We start from the raw sequence: 22,044 nt of genomic DNA, 5'->3' as shown, positions 1-22,044 counted from the left end.
TGAGAAATTAAAAACTATTATGTTTAGAAATATGTTGAAAAAATATTGTCTTCGTTAAACAGAAATTGGGGGGGGGGATAAACAGGGGGGCTAATAATTCTGACTTCAACTGTATATATATATACTTCAACTGTATATCATTTATGTATATATATATATATATCAGATCGTTTGCAGCTATATAGATATATAGCAGATCGTTTGACCATGTCTATATGCCTAAATGCATTGAGTTGCTGTCATGTCATTGGCTGATTAGAAATTTGCTTTAACGTACAGTTGGACAGGTGTACCTAATAAAGTGGCCAGTATGTATAACATGTATATTTTAAAATGTTTTAGTCACTATTATATGGTAAAGTTTTTGTCACTGTTATATGGTATATATATATATATATATATATATATATATATATATATATATATACACACACACACACACACACACACACACACACACACAATATGATAGTGACTAAAACTTTCAAGCTCCAAAATTAACCATAAAATCATTGTATGCGTGTAAAGAATAGTCAACATTTGAATTGGATACAATATTTTTCTTATTTTCCTAAATTGTTTCTAGGACAACAATAGGTATTGTTCAATATTTGTAAGGATTTTGTTCATTTCAAATGTTGATTACTGTATTTACGTGTGCATGACTCACTGGCCACTTTATTAGGTACACCTTACTAGTACCAGGTTAGACCCTCTTTAACCTTCATAATTGCCTTAATCCTTCAATGCATAGATTCAACAAAGTACTGGAAATTCCTGAAAGGTTTTGCTCCATATTGACATGATAGCATCACGCAGTTGCTGCAGATTTGTCAGCTGCACATCTATGATGCTAATCTCCACCACATCCCAAAGGTGCTTTATTGTATTGAAATCCGGTGACTGTGGAGGCCACTTTCAAGGTTTAAGCTGACAGGAGCGGCACCCGGTGTGGTTTCCTGCTGCTGTAGCCCATCCGCCTCAAGGTTGGCCGTGTTGTGTGTTCAGAGATGCTCTTCTGCAGAGCTCGGTTGTAACGAGTGCTTATTTGAGTTACTGTTGGCTTTCTATCAGCTGGAACCAGTCTGGCCATTCTCCTCTGACCTCTGGCCTCATCAACAAGGCATTTGCGCCCACAGAACTGCCGCTCACTGGATATTTGATCTTTTTTGGTCTCTGTAAACCCTAGAGATGGTTGTGCATGAAAATCCCAGCAGATCAGCAGTTTCTAAAATACTCAGAGCAGCCCGTCTGACACCAACAACCATGCCACGTTCAAAATCCCCTTTCTTCCCCATTCTGATTCTCAGTTTCAACAGCAGCAGATCATCTTGACCATGTCTACATGCCTATATGCTTTGAGCTATGTGATTGGCTGATAACCCTACTGAAAAAAACTGCTTAAACCAGCCTAGGCTGGTTGGCTGGTTTTAGCTGGTCGACCAGGCTGGTTTTAGAGGGGTTTTGGCCACTTCCAGGCTGGTTTCCAGCCATTTCCAGCCTGCTCTTAGCTGGTCAGGCTGGGAGCTGACCAGCTAAAACCAGCTTGACCAGCCTAGCCAGTCTGGGAGCCCAGCCAAAACCAGCTATGTCCAGCTTAAACCAGGCTTGTCAAGCTGGTTTTAGCTGGTATTAGCTGGTCATTTTCCAGCCTAACCAGCTAAGACCAGGCTGGAAATGGCTGGAAACCAGCCTGGAAATGGCCAAAACCCCCCTAAAACCAGCCTGGTCGACCAGCTAAAACCAGCCAACCAGCCTAGGCTGGTTTAAGCTGGATTTTTCAGCAGGGAATAGTTTGCATTAACGTACAGTTGGACAGGTGTACCTAATAAAGTGGCCGTTGAGTGTATGGATATGTATATTTAAAAATGTATACAAATATAGAAACTGAAAGCAAGATTATTTTAATACTAATAAACTAAACTCACAAATTTTCACTCTATTTCTGAAAATTAAACAATTGTTTGTACTTGTCTAGAAAATACTTCTAGATTTAGACTTTTGGGCAAGAACCAAGAGACAAACTCTAATTTTAAACTGCATTTTTTTGCAGTGCATGAAGATCCATCAGTCACTGTGAATATGGCATGGAAGAATCGCCCTCATACTGGACTCAAACATCACACGGCTGAGTAAATGATGACAGGACTTTCATTTTCAGCTCCAAACAAGAAGCAAAACTGTGCGTGAAGAGGAAAACGCTTGTTTTGGAGGGTCTGCGGGACAATGAGGGTTTGTTAAAGGGGTCGTTCTGCTCTTTGATAAAAGAAATGAGCTTTGTGTGGTTTCTCCTCTCGCTCCGCGGCGTCACATCAAAGCCCGGTCCAGATCTGGAGCTCGTAATGAACGGATCTGATGGGATTTGATCAATAGTGTTCTTTCAGTGGCTCTGCTGTGGCCCGAGGGCTGGATCTGTGATGTGTGTCTGCAGCTCACAGACAAATGAATGGAAACCGCACACATTCCACTCAATCTCAGACTTCAGCAGCGGTTTAAAACGGACAAAACATGAGAAGGAATATGTATGAGTGTTATTAAAGACTGAATACTGACACGCCACTTTGGGTTTTAGGAAACAAACACTGGCACATCCGCAGCTTACAACATTTTACCACTGTATTGACCATTTAAATCATAACTAAATTCAATTTAAATAAGTTGAAATGAGCAACAATGCATTCCTGGCCGACACAGTGGCGCAGTAGGTAGTGCTGTCGCCTCACAGCAAGGAGGTCGCTGGGTTGCTGGTTCGATCCTCGGCTCAGTTGGTGTTTCTGTGTGGAGTTTGGACCAGGCCGTATTCCGAGCTGACGTTGAAGTGGTCATAGAGGAGTGGAGTACATGAAACATTAATGACAGACGAGTCCCCGCATTGATCCTTCGGGTTAGCCTGAATAGCCCCCGGTGACTAACCGTACGTTCACACCGAAAGCGGCGAGAGCGTCAAAGTAGCCGGAAGTCATTCATTTCCAATGAGAGCCGGCGGCGATGGCGGCGATAAGCGGCGCGTCTTCGCCGGCGTAAGCGTCGAGGAGAGTTGAAATGAAGTCAACTTTATGGTAATGAGCTATGACGCGGTTCGGTGGCAAGCAATCAGAATGAAGACGTCCACCGCTTGATAGCAGTTCAGAGAACACAGACCTGTGAACTTTGGTTCCGACCACAGTTGTGTGTAATTTCCAATTATTTACAATTTTTTCCTACAGGAACATACATTAAATAAGTTACTGGCGAGTTACTGATGTGCATTAATGTTATATAAATTTATCTTAAAAAAGCGGGAATCTCACGCGATGTGACAGTACAAAACAGTACTGCTGCTTCAGGATATTTCAGACATATGGACACATATTGGATAAATAGAGCAAAGCCACACCACACGCAACTTGATCTTCCATTGTTGTATGAATTTGATAAAAAGTGCGCAACATTTTCACGCTAGAAACATGTCTTATGCAGGAATGTAACTGATATGCTGCAACGGCTCCTTTAAATACGAGATCAATGTAGCGAGTTTTGACGCTCTCGCCGCAGGAGCTGAAGGCAGAGAGCGTTGTCGCCAGGGCGGCCAGAGCGACCTTGGACGCTCTCGCCGCTTTCGGTGTGAACGTACGGTTACTCACACCTGCAGTTCTCCACAATGGACGTCCAACGTTCTCCAGCCTCCAGTGCCTATACTTCAGATCCACACAGAAAGTTTGACCAGAGGACAAAATGGTCGTGCCCAACTGCGCCTGGGTTCTCTCAATATTTTTTTTTTCCTTCACTTGGTGTCAATCATCAATTGGTGAAGTTTGTTCACTGTCGCCACTGGCTTGTTTGGTTTGGGACTTGTGGAGCTGCGCATCGATGGATTTGCTCTTTAGTGTTTGGACTTTCAGCAGTTAATAATAAACCACACTGAACTGAACTAAACTGGACTTAAAATTTAAAAACTGGACTGACACTGTTGTAGTTTACTAGAACTTCTGTGTTCAGCTGCTGCGACACAATCTACATTGTAAAAATGCCAGAGAAATTAAGATGAATTGAATAGAATTAAATAAGGCCCCGTTTACACTAGTGCGTTTTAGTTTGAAAACGCATAAGTTTTGCTACGGTTACGCCATCCGTCCACACTACGCCGGAGTTCTCGAGCGCCGAAAACGGAGCGTTTCGAAAACGCTGGAGAGGCCGTTTTCATTCTAAAACGCTGCTGCTCCGTCTCAGTGTGGATGGGGAAAGACGGAGACATCTGAAAATGGAGGCGGGGCTGCAAACGTTCGCCTATCTGATTGGGGCTTTTCCTCAATATTAAGTAGCCCACACACAGTTCAGTCTCGCATCCTCTTCTTGTAAGTTAAGACTTCGCAAGTTTGATCAAGGCTGCAGTCTCCCCCCTTCTCAGTTTGATATGGAAAACATACCGAGGACACGGGTAAATCTTCAAAGGGAACAGTGTACTTTATAACTTCATTCACATCACCTTGGCTGCGTTGTTTCACTTTCTCAACAATAAAATGGAAACATGATTTAAGGAACTGCCTATTTTCTTTTTAATATTAGCAACTTAACAGACAGCAGAAATGTTGAGGCGTCGTGCTGCATTTATGAGCGTCATCTTCACTGTGTGGACATTTATAACAAAACGGAGCCGATAACAACTGCCTCCTTTCAATTTCAGTGAAAATACGAAACACACCCTCTCTTTTGCTGAATATCAGTTTTAATAATCGATAATTATAAAAGTATAACATACAATAAGTTTATACATTGTAGGAAATAAAGGCAAGCAATCAGTCAATGTACCTGGATTAATCATTAACTTATCTTTGCGCTTAACCAAAACATGTTACCCGTGAACAAGTAACTTAATAGATTCCAATGACCAAAGTCAGGGAATTGGCCTATGTCGTTAGATAAAGACAACAACATGAATGAAATATCACGTTTAGCAAATATAGTGAGATTAGATCCAGCGGGAGATGCTTGATGAGCAGTCCGACAAGCAGAGCTCTCATCTGGGTAGAAATGCTGGAGCGCTTGCCTGAGTGTGTGTGTGTGGTCACGTGATGTGCGTTTTCAGCGTTTTGGTGTGGACGGAGAGCTGTTCAGAAACGCTGGGTAAAACGCAAGTGTGGACGCGGATCGTTTTCATTCTACAACGCCGTTTTAAAACTAAAACGCACTAGTGTAAACGGGGCCTAAGACATATGCTGGATAAGTTGGCGGTTCATTCTGCAGTGGTGACCCTTGATAAATAAAGGGACTAAGCTGAAAAGAAAACGAATGAACAACTATTTTAGCTTGAGCATTGATAACTAAAATGCTTTGGTATTTTGTTTTTCACGTTGACCTTTTTTATTTTGATATCGGCAGTATTGCCTTGAGATAAAATAAAAGCTCAAATCACCAACTTTATTTTATTTATTAAATTGACAGAGACGATGTGTTGTCACAGTAAAAAAATTCACCAACCAATCAGAAAAAACGCATAAAAATTGTCATCGTAATTTACTCGATGTCTCGCGGCCCCCTTAATAGGTGCTGGCGCCCCCCACAGTTTGAAAGCCCCTGCAAAAGAGCGCGCTGATTGGTTCAAACCAAGTCTTTCTCATTAATTGATGCTGCACACTCAGTCACATTGTACTGGCCCAGGGGTGACCAACCCAGTTCCTGGAGAGCCACCTTCCGGCAGATTTCAGTTGCTACTCATATTAAACACACCTGAACCAATTAATTAAGACTTGAACACCACATGATAATTACAGGCAGGTGTGTTTGATATGGGTTGCAACTGAAATCTCCAAGAAGGTGGCTCTCCAGGAACAGGGTTGGCCACCCCTGTACTAGCCGGTACAGACTTCCAAGCTGCGTCCCAAATGGCACACTATACACTCATGCATTATGTACTTATGCACTTACACACTCAACAGGATAGTATATGTATGTAGTGTTGTCCCAAATGGAGCACTAATGTTTTTTTTACTATGCGGATATTGAAACCGTTTCCCTGATGACTTTTGACGGTCGCCAAATCAGTGAAATAAACGACCGAATTATCAAATAATACCTGTCGTGAGTATAACCGCATTCACCATCGGGAGGCGCTATAATCACTCACGTAGGAGAATTTTGCTTTCACAATCCACAATAAAGTTATTCAACATGTGCGCCTGATAGCCCCGCCCCTTCCGCTACGTGAGCAAACCTGCGGTCGTTGAGTGCATGAAGTGTCCATCATTATGCACTTCTGTTTACCAGCTGAATGAGTGCATCATCCGGGTAATTAAAGTGCTCTTATTATTTCTAGAGTTTTCAGTGTGAATGCACTACTTACACTAGTTATACTACAAAATGGCGTAGAATATTGCATAAGTATGCGATTTGGGACGCAGCTCCAGTCTCCATGCTGGAATACACGCAAGGATCTAATCGCTGTGACGCAACTTCAAAAATTTGTTTCAAACTGGAAGAACGAATTTGCTCGATATATCACAATAATTCACTATTGAGTAAAGTATGTGTGTCCTAATAGTGTTTTGGTAGCGTGGGACACATATATGACTCTCGACATCTCAACAAATGTGTTTGGGTGTTTCGTGACCCTTTAAAATTCAATATTTTAATTTGATTTTCAAGTTTGCCACATTGCTTATGTAGGGCCGAAATACTTGAACTTAAAGGGTCACGAAACACCAGAACACATGTGTTGAGCTGTTGACAGTGGTATATGTGTCCCACACTGCTAAAAACACTATTAGGACACCTATATCTCACTAAAAAGTGTAAATTGGTTGTTTTTGCGTTATTTCAAGCAAATTCGTACTTCCGGTTTGAAACTAATTTTTGAAGCTGCGTCACGGTCATGAGATAATAGCGTGTATTCCAGCGTGCAGACTGGACGTCTGTGCCAGAGTGAGTCTTATTGCGTCTTACAGTGTGCTGCATTAATGCATGAGTAAAGCTTGGTTCAAACCAATCAGCGCGCTCTATTGTGCAACTTCATTAATATTCATTACTGTCACAGTGTTTAGTCGACAGAGACGCCACGTTGTGTTGGCAAAACAAGCGTGAAGTGTTGCTTTTATAGTTTGCTGCAGTGAAGTTTTCATTTTCTCTCTGTGAGAGCGCAGCTGGAGTCACGTGTGGATTAACAGTGTACGCGACGCTCGACAACAATAACTTACGTGTCTAAGGAGGATTATTGTTTACCTGAGAGCTGTTCTCATCTGCAAACGCTGAGATCTGGATTCGCTTGTAGTCTCCTCTTAATAAAGACGCGACTCTAGTTGCTGGTGATTGTCCTGTCTCTACAGATTTGGTAAGTGAGCGACCAGTGCTCTTTATTTATTCAGTTTGCTCGTATCGAACTAAGTTAACTATTGCACAGAGTCACAGAGTGTAAACGCGTTAGCATCACAACCAAACTTTAACCTCGTGTAGGGTTTTTTACCACATTTTGTGACCGGAATAACACACGCGGCTTTCTGACGCTACCTGCCGTGTGCATCTAAGTTTCCGGGAAATGCGGAGGGTTTTTCTCTCATTCGCCATGCGGTATCAAACATTGCATGAAAAATACACGCTTAGAGCAGATCCTCGAATCAAATATCTCGTTTGTGCCGAGGGACATGAATGAATTCCCTGAATGAAAGAACCAAACTGCAGTTAAAGTCCACCATTTAATAATTTGGCAAATAATTCGACTACAGATGTCCATGTAGGTTAAACACCATCACTTTCTCCTGTCTGTGTATTTTGACTCTGAAACTCGCGCGCGCCCAAATAGACACTCCCACATCCTCCCACTTTAGTTCCTCCGACACTCCCCCCTAAACAGAGCTGGACACGCCCACTTTTCTGACTTTTTCCAAAGTAGAGGTGTGAAACACCCTGCTGAAACGAGGGGGTTTCATGGCCCTTTAAATAAATAGATGTTCTTTCAGTGCGTGTCTGCAGCTCACAGACAAACGGATGAAAACCACACAAATTCCACTCCATCTCAGACTTCAGCAGTGGTTTAAAATGGACAAAAATGAGCAGGAATAAATATGTATGAGTGTTATTAAAGGCTGAATAGCGACACGCCACTTTGGGTTTTAGGAAACAAACACTGAGGGTTATCCGGCACATCTGCAGCTTCCAAAACCTAAATGAGATTATGAAAACACAGAGAATTAGATACATGGGAAGGTGATTTGGGCTGAAATTGAATTTGTCACGGGATTGTGGCTTTGTAAAGAGCGCCGACCCGAAACACAAGAGCACGCTCTAACCATAACCCAACGTCACACTCCATCAATGCTTAATCCCCCGTCTGAATCAGGAGGTATAGACTATGGCATTACAATAGGCATGTACTGTTCCACCGGTGGCTTCTGATTGGTCGGTGAAGTGATCCTTTGGTGTCTTCTGATTGATTGGTGGTGTTTCAGTGGTGTTTTCTGATTGGTCAGTGAAGTGTTTCAGTGGTGTCTTCTGATTGGTTGGTGAAGTTTTTCAGTGTTTTGATTGGTCGGGGAAGATTTTCAGTGGTGTCTTCTAATTGGTTGGTGAAGTGTTATACTAGTGTTTTCTGATTGGCCAGGGAAGATTTTCAGTGGTGTCTTCTGATTGGTTGGTGAAGTGTTATACTAGTGTTTTCTGATTGGTCGAAGAAGATTTTCAGTGGTGTGTTCTGATTGGTCGGTAAAACGTTTGAGTAGTATCATCTAATTATTGGGTAAAATGTTCTATTGGTGTCTTCTGATTGGTTAGTGAAGCGTTTCAGTGGTGTCTTCTGATTGGTTGGTGAAGTGATCCACTGATGGTTTGATTGATCTGAGAAGTTTTTCAATAGTATCTTCTGATTGGTTGCTAAAGTGTTCTATTGGTGTCTTGTGATTGGTCAGTGAAGTGTTCTAGTGGTGTCTTATGGTTGGCTGCTGAAGTGTTTTAGTGGTTTCTTCTGATTGGTTGGTGAAGTGTTTCAGTGGTGTCTTCTGATTGGTTGGTGAAGTGATCCACAGGTGGTTTGATTGATCTGAGTTTTTCAATAGAATCTTCTGATTGGTTGCTGAGGTGTTCTATTGGTGTCTTCTGATTGGTCAGTGAAGTGTTCTAGTGGTGTCTTATGGTTGGCTGCTGAAGTGTTTTAGTGGTTTCTTCTGATTGGTTGGTGAAGTGTTTCAGTGGTGTCTTTTGATTGGCAAGTAAAGTGTTCTGGTGGTGTGTTGTGATTGGTCTATGAAGTGTTCTACTAGTAAAATACTTAATTACCAGCAAAAACAGGATTATTTTGCTTACCCAGCAAATTATTAACCTACATAAACAGATAATTTTTTTTATGTTTTCAAGAAAAACTCACTTAATTTTCTGGAAATAAAACAATATTTGTCACTATTCTAAAAAAAAAAACGCTTCTTGATTTTTTTTCTTTAGATATTTGTACTAGAAACAAGACATAACCTCTAAGTAAGAACAGCATTTTTGCAGTGTTGAAAGTGATGATTTTGATTTCATGACACCTTTAAAGTCTCAGAGGAGCTTCAGGGCCTGATTTAAGGGTTTCTGCTGGAGTAAAACATGCAGAAGCTCATTTGTGAAGGTGTAAGTTTGATACGGGAGCGTCTGCTGGCCTCCTTCTGTCTGCCGGCGGTGTAATTGCTGACCTCTGAGTGTCGTGCTGGTCTGGGATCTGCACTCACCTTGTCGCACCTCATCAGGCCCAGGTAACGCAGAGACTTGCTGCTCTTGGCGATCTGAGTGGCTCCCTGATCCGTGATCTCCTTACACCAGCCAGCGTCCACTGTCTCAATGGTGCTGCTGTACTGACCGATGGCGATCAGAGCTGGAGACACACACAGAGAGAGATAATGATGAGTCACTCAGTGCAAACACTGCTCGCAGGTGTGCATGTGCGCTTCAGTGTGAGTGTGTGTTCATGCTTCTGTCAGTCTATGGAGACTCCTGTCATCTAAAACTCCACATCTATAATTCTCTTAGTCTATGCTGACATCATCTTCAGCAGCTCAAACACTCTAATGGCTAATGGACAGACGGCTGCTTCTCACTCAGGGCTGCTGTTTATGCTAATGAGGGAGAGATGGACACTAGTGGGCGGGGCTTTCCCCCTCTGATGACACGTACAAAGGCAGAATGTCAATCAAAGACTGTGTTTATTGATCAGTGAGTATAATAACAATAGGTCCCCTTTAAAGCATTAAATAAACTATTAAAATACATTCATGGGTTAGCAGGAGCTATTTGAATATCAACTATATTGAGGATTTGTCAAATACAGTCTAGAGAATGATTAATCAATGCCACGTTCTCTACAATGAGAGTAATCTTTCGCACAATGAGGGAAACAGGAAGTATATATGATCTTGTGTTCAGAGAAAACAACGTTCCAGACCAGGAGGCTCATTTTCTTCTGTGCGTTCGCACCGCTGGTGAAAGTCAGAGAGGATCTGCTGGACGCCACACAGATACTCATCAATATAATCGTACCGTTGACCAACACGGTGGACACATTCAGACGATTCATGCAACAATTCAGGTAAAACAAACACAGCTTTTTACTTCATTTTACTCATGCATGAACTACAGTGCTGCTGGAAAACTGTATAAACCACTTGAGGAATCCGTAAAAATGTCATCGATTTCAACAAAATTAAAGAGATCACACACTGAATGTTCGTTTTTGTTTAGTGCTGTCCTGAGAAAGATATCTACATGTAAAAGATTTTTACCGGAAAGATGTTTATATGTAATTCACAAGAGGTGCACTCCAACTTTAAAAGTTCAAAATATAAGTGAAGTTTCATGAACTAGTTTTGAGAGGAGCACATGATATGACTGAGCAAGGCTGGATTCTCATCTGTAATCAGTATCAATTCAATCAGAGTGATCCAAGCTTACACAAATAGACTGATTTTACCTTACTGCCTTATCTTCGTTACCGCCCAAATACCTGCCTTAACTCCCGCTGGACAGTATATATATATTTACACACACATATATATATATATATATATATATATATATATATATATATATATATATATATATATATATATATATATATATATATATATATATATATATATACATACATACAGTTGAAGTCAGAATTTTTTTTATTTTGTTTTCCAAATGATGTTTAACAGATTCAGGAAATTTTCACAGTATGTCTAATAATATTTTTTCTTCTAGAGAAAGTCTTATTTGTTTTATAAATAATAGAATAAAATAAAAGTAGAATAAAAGCAGTTTTTAATAATAAAAAAAACATTTTAAGGGCAATATTATTAGCCCCTTTAAACAATTTTGTTTTCCAATAATCTACAGAACAAACCATCATTATACACAATTGTCACAATTGTAATTGATATCTCTGAGTTTTTACTAGTCATAATACATTTGGAGATGTCTTTAATTGTTATATTTAGAGATATTTACAAATATATTTGAAGATATCTCTAATTAATTTACTAATAGTCGAATTACAGTTGTAGATATCTTGAATTGGATTTTTGACGAGTCACAACTCGAGAGAAATCTGCAAATATTTTTCAATGGAAGTCAATGGAGGAATATGACTAGTCATAATATATTTGCAGATATCTCCAATCTGATTTCGTACTAGTACAATTGCAATTGCAGATATCTCTAATTGTCATTCTGACTAGTCGAATTATAATTATGACTAGTCAAAATATAATTAGAGATATCTCTAAATATATTTATGGATAGTCAGAACAAGGTTTAAATGCTAAAACGGCTTGCCATACGCTCTCACTCAGTAGCACAGTGGAGATTTCTCTAGTTATATCGTTTCAGTCGTTTGATATGCAGTCAAATATTTCGCCAAACAGTCCTTAGGGATGCGGTGACATGCAGTCAGATATTTCACCGAACAGATCCGCCACTTTTGGCGCTCATAAACAATCATAAAGCTCTCATGCTGCAGGAATGAGGAGGTCTGCTGAAGGCGCGCAGCTGTCATGCCGTGAGGGGTTTGCGTCTTTAATAAGCTACGGCAGGTTGCGTTCACTGAACAGTAAGAATGATTAATAAATCCATATGAAACAGCCCCTTAAAAGTCACGTCTCGCTTTCGGTTTCGGGCTTTGGTGCGTTTTGCACTCACACACAAGCGTACCGCGCCAAAGCCCAAGTGTACCGCGCTCAGGCACACCTCTTCCAACCGGGCCAGGGCCAGCCAAGTGAACCGTGCTTGAGCCCGATTCAGCGCACTCACACTTCTCAAACGATCCGGGAAACGGGCCTGGGCACGGTACGGATGGCATAGTGTGAGTACGCCCTTAAGTTTGTGTGTGTGTGCGTGTGTATAATCAGAATATAAACAATAAAACTGTAACGCTTGTTTTATATAATTTGAATAGACAGGCACTATTAAAATAAAAACCGAACAAATATAACACATAAATAAGCACTTAAAAGTGTAGATGCTTCAATCCTGTCGCCTAAAATACCACCTAACGAAAAGCCCAGAACTGACTCTGAGCCTGAAGAAACTCAGCTTTTCCCTCAAGTGTCTTTCCCATTGAAACCCAAGCATCTGCTGTTGGAAATGTCACCACTTTTCTTAATTAGAGCTGGAGTAAAGTCCCGTGAGGTCAGCGAGAGGTCAGACCCCTGTGCTGATCATATTACCGTCCTCCTGCTCAAACACATAACTGCATTACACAGAGAGCTTCATCAATACACTAACAACATCAGCGGAGGAACAGCACAAACATCCGCACGCTTTTAACCCATTCAGACACACTCTACCATGGTCATTTACATCCTAATGACGGCTTCCTCACATTCCAAATGAGAATGAGCCATTTCTCCTTCTAGCTTAATTGAAGGTAAAATCAGGAAGTGAACTGTGATTTTAAGAGCATTTGAGATCAACTGCATGCTTCTTACTTCTTTGTCTTGTTTCTAGTACAAACATCTTAACCGGTCACGTAACACCAAAACACATTTTTTAAGCTGTTGATAGTCGTATATGTGTCCCACACTGCTATAAACACTATTAGGACACATATATCTCACCAAAAAGTGTAAATTGGTAGTTTTTGCGTTATTTCTAGAAAATTTGTACTTCCAGTTTGAAACGAATTTTTGAGGCTGCGTCACGGCTATGAGATAATAGCGTGTATTCCTGCGTGTAGACTGGACGTCTGTACCTGGGAGTGCCTTAATACGTCTCCGTGTGTGCTGCATTAATGCATGAGTAAGACTTGGTTCAAACCAATCAGTGCGCTCTATTGTGCAACTTCATTAATATGCATGATCGCTTTTTACCCATTACAGTGTTCAGACGGCAGAGAGACGCCACGTTCTGTTGGCAAAACAAGCGTGCAGTGTTGCTTTCATAATTTGCAGCAGTGAAGGTTTTGTTTTAATTTTCTCTCTGTGAGAGCGCAGCTGGACTCACGTGTGGATTACAGTGCACGCGACCCGCGGCAACAATACGTGTCTAAGGAAGATTGTTTACCCGAGAGCTTTTCTCATCTGGAAATGGTGAGGATTCGGATTTGCTGCTCGTCTCCTCTTAATAAAGACGCGGCTCTAGTTGCTGGTGATTGTCCTGTCTCTACAGATTTGGTAAGTGAGTGACCAGTGCTCTTTGTTTGTTTATTCAGATGGCAAAGTTAGCTTGTATCGAACTATTACACCAAGTGTAAACATGTTAGCACCACAATCAAACTTGCTGTTGTGTAGGACAGTGGTTCTCAAACTGTGGTACGTGTACGCAGGCTTCCATCTAGTGGTACGCGGAGAAATGAAATATGTCATGTACATGCTACACACATTTCAAAATCTATCAAAAATGATGTATATAATATGTCATATTTGACATATAGCCTATATTTCTGAGGTAATCTGCCACGTTTTTTAACTGTGCAGAGTTGTAGCTGCTTAACTGGGCCTACTATGCTACTGTAATACAATGCAGCTCATTTTAATGGTGGTACTTGAAGAAACATTTTTTTCTGAGGTGGTACTTGATGAAAAAAGTTTGAGAACCACTGGTGTAGGATTTTTACTGCATTTTGTGACAGGAATAACACACACAGCTTTCTGGCGCTACCTGCCGTGTGCATCTAAGTTTCCGGGAAATGCTGAGGTTTTTTTTTTCTCTCGTTCATTCGCCGTCACGCTTAGAGCAGTTCCTCGAATCAAATATCTCGTTTGTCGCGAGGGACATGAATAAATTCCCTGAATGAAAGAGCCAAACTGCAGTTAAAGTCCAAAATTTAATAATTTGCCAAATAATTCGATTACTGATGTCCATGTAAACACAGTCCCTGTCTTTCTCCCCTGTGTGTGTGTTTGTTTTGACTCCGGGAAAATCCACGCGTGCCCAAATCACCACTCCCATTTTTATGCAAATATTTTTTCAGACCCTCCCTCTTTTGCTCCTCCGACACTCCCCCCTAAACAGAGCTGGACACGCCCACTTTCCTGATTTTTTCCAAAGTAGAGGAGTGAAAACACCCTGCTGAAACAAGGGGGCTTCATGGCCCTTTAAAAATAAATCTTAAATCAAGAAGCATTTTCAGATGAGTAAAACAAGCTAAATATTCTGACAATAGGGCAAGTGAAATAGTTTTCCTTTTAAATGGGCACCTATGATGACAGTCATCTTTTATAAGCTGTTTGGACAGAACTGTGTGCAGGTATAGTGTCCACAGTCATAACAGGGTGATATAAAGACAATAAATCTCTTTTTCGAAATTTCCTTACATTAAAATAGGATCCAAATCCCAGTGATTTTGAGTGAGGAGTGAGGTTTCCCCACCCACCGAATTGATTGACAGGCACCATGTTTGTATAATAACATATATGCACATGTCCATGAAGCATTTTTCGCTCCTTCTCATACTTCAGCCTCCACATCAAAGCTCCTGAAAGCAAAGAAGGAAAAGGTGCTCCAGGATTGGCCAGTCCAGTCACCAGATATGAACATTTTTGAGCATGTCTGGGGTAAAATGAAGGAGGAGGCGTTGAAGAGTCCTGCAAGAACACTTTCTTCGCCATTCCAGATGACTTTATTAATCAGTGATTTGAGTCAGAGATGTATGGATGCAGTCCTCCAAGCTCATGAAGTCAGACACAATATTCATTCTGTCTCCACTGCAGCAGGACTTTATACTCTATACTGGACATTATTTCTGTTCAGTGATGAGACTTTAGTCTAAGCAGAGTCAGAGCTTACTGTCCAAATGAAATCATTAATAATCAAGGCATGATCAGATTTTATTGTGCTCAAATTAGTGTAATCTAGAGGCCTTTGCCTTAAACACTTCTGACACGAAATGATCAACTGGAAGTCAAGTTAGTATCTGCAGTTCCTAAAACTTGGATAGGCCACAAGACTTTAGTCAGGTGTATCAAGTTAACTGGTCACACTTTAATTTGATGGTCTGTTAGTTGAATTGGTCACACTTTACAATAAGGTTCATTAGTTAATGTCAATTAATGCATTTATTAACATGAACAAACAATGAACAACACATTTACTACAGTATTTGTTCATGCTAGTTAACGTTAATGAAAATACAGTAGTTCATTGTTAGTTCATGTTAACTCATGGTGCATTAACTCATGTTAACAAGCATGGATGTTAATAATGCATTAGTAAATGTTCAATTATGATTAATAAATGCTGTACATGTGTTGTTTATGATTAGTTCATGTTAGTAAATGCATTAACTAATGAACCTTATTGTAAAGTGTTACCGTTGAATTTAAGTTACATCGCATCTTCATGTCAATTAATTATCATTAGATTATAAGTACACTGTAGAGGTATGGGGTAAAGCCTGGTTTATACTTCTGCGTCAAGCAACCGGCGTAACCCACGGCGCATGCAACGCGCGTAGCTGTGCATTTATACTTCTGCCACTGTCTCTGTTGGTCTGCATTAACACTTCCAAAACGCTAGTTGGCAGTGAGGTGTAAATGTTCCTCTGTGTCGAGTTTCTGTTTTGCTTTTCCTGAACACTTCCGGGATGTACAACCAACTAAACTTCTCTGACCACATTTCTAGAACTGCTCGATCGTGCAGATTCGCACTCTATAACATCAGAAAGATCCGACCCTTCTTATCTAAACATGCAGCTCAACTCCTTGTTCAAGCTCTTGTTCTCTCCAAACTAGATAACTGTAACTCTCTACTAGCCGGGCTTCCAGCTAACTCTATCAAGCCTCTTCAACTGCTCCAGAATGCAGCAGCACGAGTGGTCTTCAATGAACCTAAACGAGCACATGTCACTCCGCTGCTCATCCGTTTGCACTGGCTGCCAGTTGCTGCTCGCATCAAATTCAAAGCTCTGATGTTTGCCTACAAAGTGACTTCTGGCCTTGCTCCTTCTTATCTGCTCTCGCTTCTGCAGATGTATGTGTCCTCCAGAAACTTGCGTTCTGTGAATGAACGTCGCCTCGTGGTTCCATCCCAAAGAGGGAAGAAATCACTTTCGCGAACGCTCACGCTCAATCTGCCCAGTTGGTGGAATGAACTCCCTAACTGCATCAGAACAGCAGAGTCACTCGCTATTTTCAAGAAACGACTAAAAACTCAACTATTTAGTCTCCACTACACTTTCTAATCTGCAATTGCCTCTCTGAATATCACACTAACTGTACAAAAAAAAAAATAATAATAATACTACTAATACTTCCCTTCTTAGACTTTACAGACCTGAAACTTGCCTACAGCACTTATTCATTGTTGCTCTTGGTTGTGTAAATTGCTTCCTTGTCCTCATTTGTAAGTCGCTTTGGATAAAAGCGTCTGCTAAATGACTAAATGTAAATGTAAAGTGCAAGTGGCTCAAACTCGCTCATTTTAAGGCAGGAACCGGCGGACGTGCAACAACTTTAACTATGAGGTAAACACAAAACATCCGTCCGGAGCTCCTTCACAGGACTCCACACTTGTAAACAATTGCTCCATCAGGCTCGCACCATTCACGCGGCTCTCGGTCCCGCCCAGACTTGTCAGCGCTACCAAGTCGACTAATCACAGAGCTTGCGCTACGCGTCATTGCGACGTGTAGTTACATTTTTTGAGAGGTGCACATTAGCGATGCCGACGGCCACGGTGAAGGGCTATGCGTCAGCACTGTAACATACGCGTGCGTTTGACGCAGAAGTATAAATTAGCCTTTAGGGTTAGTATAAGTTGACATCTACTTGCAAAGTTCTGCAAGTCAGTTAAATGTCTGTTTAGCAGCAGCATCAAGAAAAATTAAGCAGACAGTCTACTATTACTCAAATGGACCATCAAAATAAAGTGTTAGTAGTTAACTTAACCTTTTTTTGTTTTACAAATTTAGGTGGATTAAACATAAAACAATTACGTTTTCCCGCCAAAAGCTTTGTGCTTTCAGCTCATTTTAAATAAGTAGTTTCAACAAGCAGCATTTAAATGTGTATAAGGAAAAAATAGATGGTGAAAACTGTTATTTAAGGGATATTTGCTAAAGTGTGGGATGTTCGTGCTTTGTCTCACCGACTAGCTGTTGGTCATCTAGTGGTCTCTGCTTTGAATCAGACGGTAGTCTTGTGCTGTGTGTTGTTTTTCTTCCTGTCCTGCGGCTCATTCATTTCCTGCATCTCGAGTCTCGCTTCAACATCCACATTTAAAGATGCTTCAGTTTAATCTCTGGCTTTAATGAACCCTGCCAGATCTTCACCTCACCTAACCTGCAATCTACAGTTCCTCATCTGCATGTTTTGTAATAATAATCTCATATACTGTATGAGTGTGGTGGCTCAGCGGTTAGCACTGTGACCTCACGGCACTAAGGTTTCTGGTTCGAGTCCTGACTGGGTCAGTTGGCGTTTCTGTGTGGAGTTTGCATGTTCTCCCCGTGCTGGTGTGGGTTTCCTCCGGGTGCTCTGGTTTCCCCCATAGTTCAGACACATGCGCTATAGGGGAACTGATGGCTGTAGTGTATGAGTGTGTGTCTGAATGAGGGTGTATGGGTATTTTCCAGTACTGGGTTGCAGCTGGAAGGGAATCCACTATGTAAAACATATGCTGGAATAGTTGGTGGTTTATTCCATTGTGGCAACCTCTGAGGAATAAGGGACTAAGCCGAAGGAAAATGAATGAGTGAATAATTGTTCATAAAATAAGCTTTCTCACACATGTAAAGCATTTATTCATTCATTCATTTTCTTGTCGGCCTAGTCTCTTTATTAATCCGGGCTCACCACAGCAGAATGAACCGCCAACTTATCCAGCAAGTTTTTAACGCAGGGGATGCCCTTCCAGCTGCAACTCATCTCAGGGAAACATCTACACACACATTCACACACACAATCATACACTATGGACAATTTAGCCTACCCAATTCACCTGTACCGCATGTCTTTGGACTGTGGTTCAAACTGTCTTTGAACGCAGGGAGAACATGCAAACTCCACACAGAAACGCCAACTGAGCCGAGGCTCGAACCAGCGACCTTCTTGCTGTGAGGCGACAGCACTACCCACTGCGGCACTGCTTCGCCCACATGTAAAGCAGGGCGGTATGATCAAATACGTTTAACAGAGAGAGAAATCACAACTTGCACTGAGCAGGGTCTTCACCGTCTGGAAATCAGTGTAAGTGAATGTAAGTGGATGAGCTTTTTACTGTGGTAGAGTCGAATACAGCTGAAGTGTCAGTAAATCCAGCTTGTTCTGAAGGTCTATATATTACACAGCCGTAAAGCAGAAGTCAAGCCTCGACCTGCACTGCATTAAACACTCCGGCGGAGGAACTAATATCTAATATTATTTTATTATTGTTGTTATTACTATAATTCTTATTAGCATGTATTATTACTATTACTATTAATATTATTATTTTATTATTATGATTATGATTATATTTATTATTATTATCATTATTATTATTATAACTATTAGTTAATATTATTATTATTATTTTATTATTGTTGTTATTACTATTATTCTTATTCTTATTAGCATGTATTATTACTATTACTAATATTATTATTATTTTATAATTATGATTATGATTATATTTATTATTATTATCGTTATTATTATTATTACTATTATTTATTATTATTATTAGTAGTAGTAGTAGTATTTATTATTATTATTATTATTATTATTATTATTATTATTATCATCATGTATTATTAATGGGGTTTGCCATAGGCAAAGTCCATTCTTACTATTGTGCCTGGTTTATTAATGGGGTTTGCCTTAGGCAAAGTCCATTCTTACTATTGTGGTTTATTATTATAATTAATGGGGTTTGCCTTAGGCAAAGTCCATTCTTACTATTGTGGTTTATTATTAATGGGGTTTGCCATAGGCAAAGTCCATTCTTACAATTGTGCTGGTTTATTAATGGGGTTTGCCATAGGCAAAGTCCATTCTTACAATTGTGCTGGTTTATTATAATTATTATTCTTAATTCCGCCCAAAGTTTGGCGCGTAACTAGTCCCGCAGCTTTCGTCCCAGACCCTTGAAAGTGGGGTCAAATCGTGCGGTCTTATCGGGAATGGTGTGCTATGACTTTTATAAGGGGTGGGGGGTTTTTTGGCCCCGCAGGGGCCAAAAAACCCGCCCAAAAATCCCATAGACTTAACATTGAGCCGAACTTTGACGACTCACAGCGCCGCGTGTGAATTTCGTAGAAATATGGGATTCACAGCATCTGTAGAGGGTTGCAGCCTAAGTGAGAACATACCTCGCAAGGGGGTAAAAGTTGCACCCCTGGGGCTCTAGGACGTCCCAAAGTGCTCCCATTGACTTACATTGGCCCCATTGACTCCCATTCATTTTTCTAGAAGAGCACTAAACGCGCCGCGAAATGGGACGACTTTTAAAGCGTTATAGCGCCAAGTGTGAAATTCGTAGAAATATGGGATTCGCAACATCTGTAGGGGGTTGCAGCCTGTATGAGAACATACCCCAAAAAGGGGTATAAGTTGTACCCCTGGGGTGCTAGGACGTCCCAAAGGGGTCCCCATTGACTTTACATGGCCCATTGACTCCCATTCATTTCTTGACTCACATGTCAATCACAGTACATAGCAGTGTCATACAGACTTGGGGGTTGGCTTACTTGACTGAGGCAACCAATCAGCATCTCAATATGATTTTGAAGCTCACAAGCCACGCCCCCCCAAACCACTTAAAGACCCCTAATAAGTGCCCCATTGACTTAACATGGGGTGGGATGTCCCATTGCAGATCCCATTGACTTCCATTATAAAGGTCACACATCTATAACATTACATAGGACTGTCATAGAGACATGGGGGTGGGCTCATCTGACTCAGACAACCAATCAGCATCTCAATATGATAATGAAGCTCACAAGCCACGCCCCCAAACTGGTCCCATAGACTTCCATTATAACTGGCCTACATGCATATCTTTGCTTAGCAGTGTCCTATTGGCTTGGGGGATGGCTCATCTGACTCAGACAACCAATGAGCATCTCAATATGATAATGAATCTCACAAGCCACGCCCCCAAACTGATCCCATAGACTGCCATTATAACTGGCCTACATGCATATCTTTGCTTAGCAGTGTCCTATTGACTTGGGGGATGGCTCATCTGACTCAGACAACCAATGAGCATCTCAATATGATAATGAATCCCACAAGCCACGCCCCCAAATTGATCCCATAGACTGCCATTATAACTGGCCTACATGTATATCTTTGCTTGGCACTGTCCTATTGACTTGGGGGTTGGCTCATTTGACTTGGACAGCCAACCACATTCAAGTTCACTCTGTAACCTCGCCCATAGCAACAAAAGAGAGTACCCTAGCAACCATTCATCAACAACTATATCTCAGCATCGGAACATCGTAGAGACTTGGGGATTGGCTCGTTTGACTCATGCTAGCAAACGGAACTTCCTGTATGCTACACATGCTAGCAGTGACTAGCTACATGCTAATATTGACTAGCCAAGTACTGTAACTTGCTAGAAATGCTTACTAAGTATAATTATTTCATCAGGCATGTATATAAGGCTTGCCTAGTAACCACCCCGGGTACCCTAGCAACTGCCTAGCAACCACCCAAATTACCCTAGCAATTGCCTAGCAACCACCTAGCAACCGCCTAGTAACGCCTTAGTAAGGGCCTAGCGACCACACAGGACACCCTAGCAACCGCCTAGCAACGCCTTAGCAACCACTTAGAATACCCTAGCAACCACCTAGCAACACCTTAGCAACCGCCTAGCAACACCTTAGCAACCACCTAGCAACCACTCAGAACACCCTAGCAACCACCTAGCAACACCTTAGCAACCACCTAGCAACCACTCAGGACACCCTAGCAACCGCCTAGCAACACCTTAGCAACCACCTAGCAACCACTTAGGACACCTTAGCAACCGCCTAGCAACAACTTAGCAACCGTCTAGCAACCACTCAGAACACCCTAGCAACCACCTAGCAACACCTTAGCAACCACTCAGAACACCCTAGCAACCACCTAGCAACACCTTTGCAACCACCTAGCAACCACTCAGGACACCCTAGCAACCGCCTAGCAACACCTTAGCAACCACCTAGCAACCACTTAGGACACCTTAGCAACCGCCTAGCAACACCTTAGCAACCGTCTAGCAACCACTCAGAACACCCTAGCAACCACCTAGCAACCACTCAGGACACCTTAGCAACCGCCTAGCAACACCTTAGCAACCGCCTAGCAACCACTCAGAACACCCTAGCAACCACCTAGCAACCACTCAGGACACCCTAGCAACATCTTAGCAACCACCATTTCTTACCTTTCCAGTGCTATTGCCCAGTTTAGTACCCTTTTGTACCCCATCGATTTGCCACGCAAACCCCATTCACATTTCCTTTAGGAAATGTACAATTCTAGTTATAATTAATGGGGTTTGCCTTAGGCAAAGTCCATTCTTACTATTGTGGTTTATTATTATAATTAATGGGGTTTGCCTTAGGCAAAGTCCATTCTTACTATTGTGGTTTATTATTAATGGGGTTTGCCATAGGCAAAGTCCATTCTTACAATTGTGCTGGTTTATTAA

The 22,044-nt window shown here is 41.4% G+C and overlaps 1 protein-coding gene across 2 annotated transcripts in view; it reads right to left on the bottom strand.

The window, feature by feature from the left end:
- The window catches only part of fbxl17 (F-box and leucine-rich repeat protein 17), a 379,419-nt gene that overhangs the window by 16,734 nt on the left and 340,641 nt on the right, over window positions 1–22,044 (bottom strand). Inside the window, exons 10-11 of one of the 2 annotated variants that reach the window (XR_015497408.1) lie at window positions 9,107–9,811; window positions 8,331–8,906 (exon numbers count right to left, since the gene is read on the bottom strand). Coding sequence is in view for 1 of the 2 variants with exons in the window: in XM_087264114.1 (XP_087120240.1) it covers window positions 9,669–9,811 (143 nt within the window). In the remaining variant the exon portion in view is untranslated. Of the gene's footprint in view, window positions 1–8,330; window positions 8,907–9,106; window positions 9,812–22,044 lie in introns of those variants that run through there. The other variant, XM_087264114.1, reaches the window with a different exon arrangement.

The sequence above is a fragment of the Danio rerio genome, chromosome 8, assembly GCF_052040795.2.
Source record: "Danio rerio strain M-AB ecotype USA chromosome 8, GRCz13ab, whole genome shotgun sequence".
NCBI lineage: Eukaryota > Metazoa > Chordata > Actinopteri > Cypriniformes > Danionidae > Danio > Danio rerio.
The sequence above is the reverse complement of the archived record's forward strand: the minus strand, read 5'-3'. Positions and strand labels throughout refer to the sequence as shown.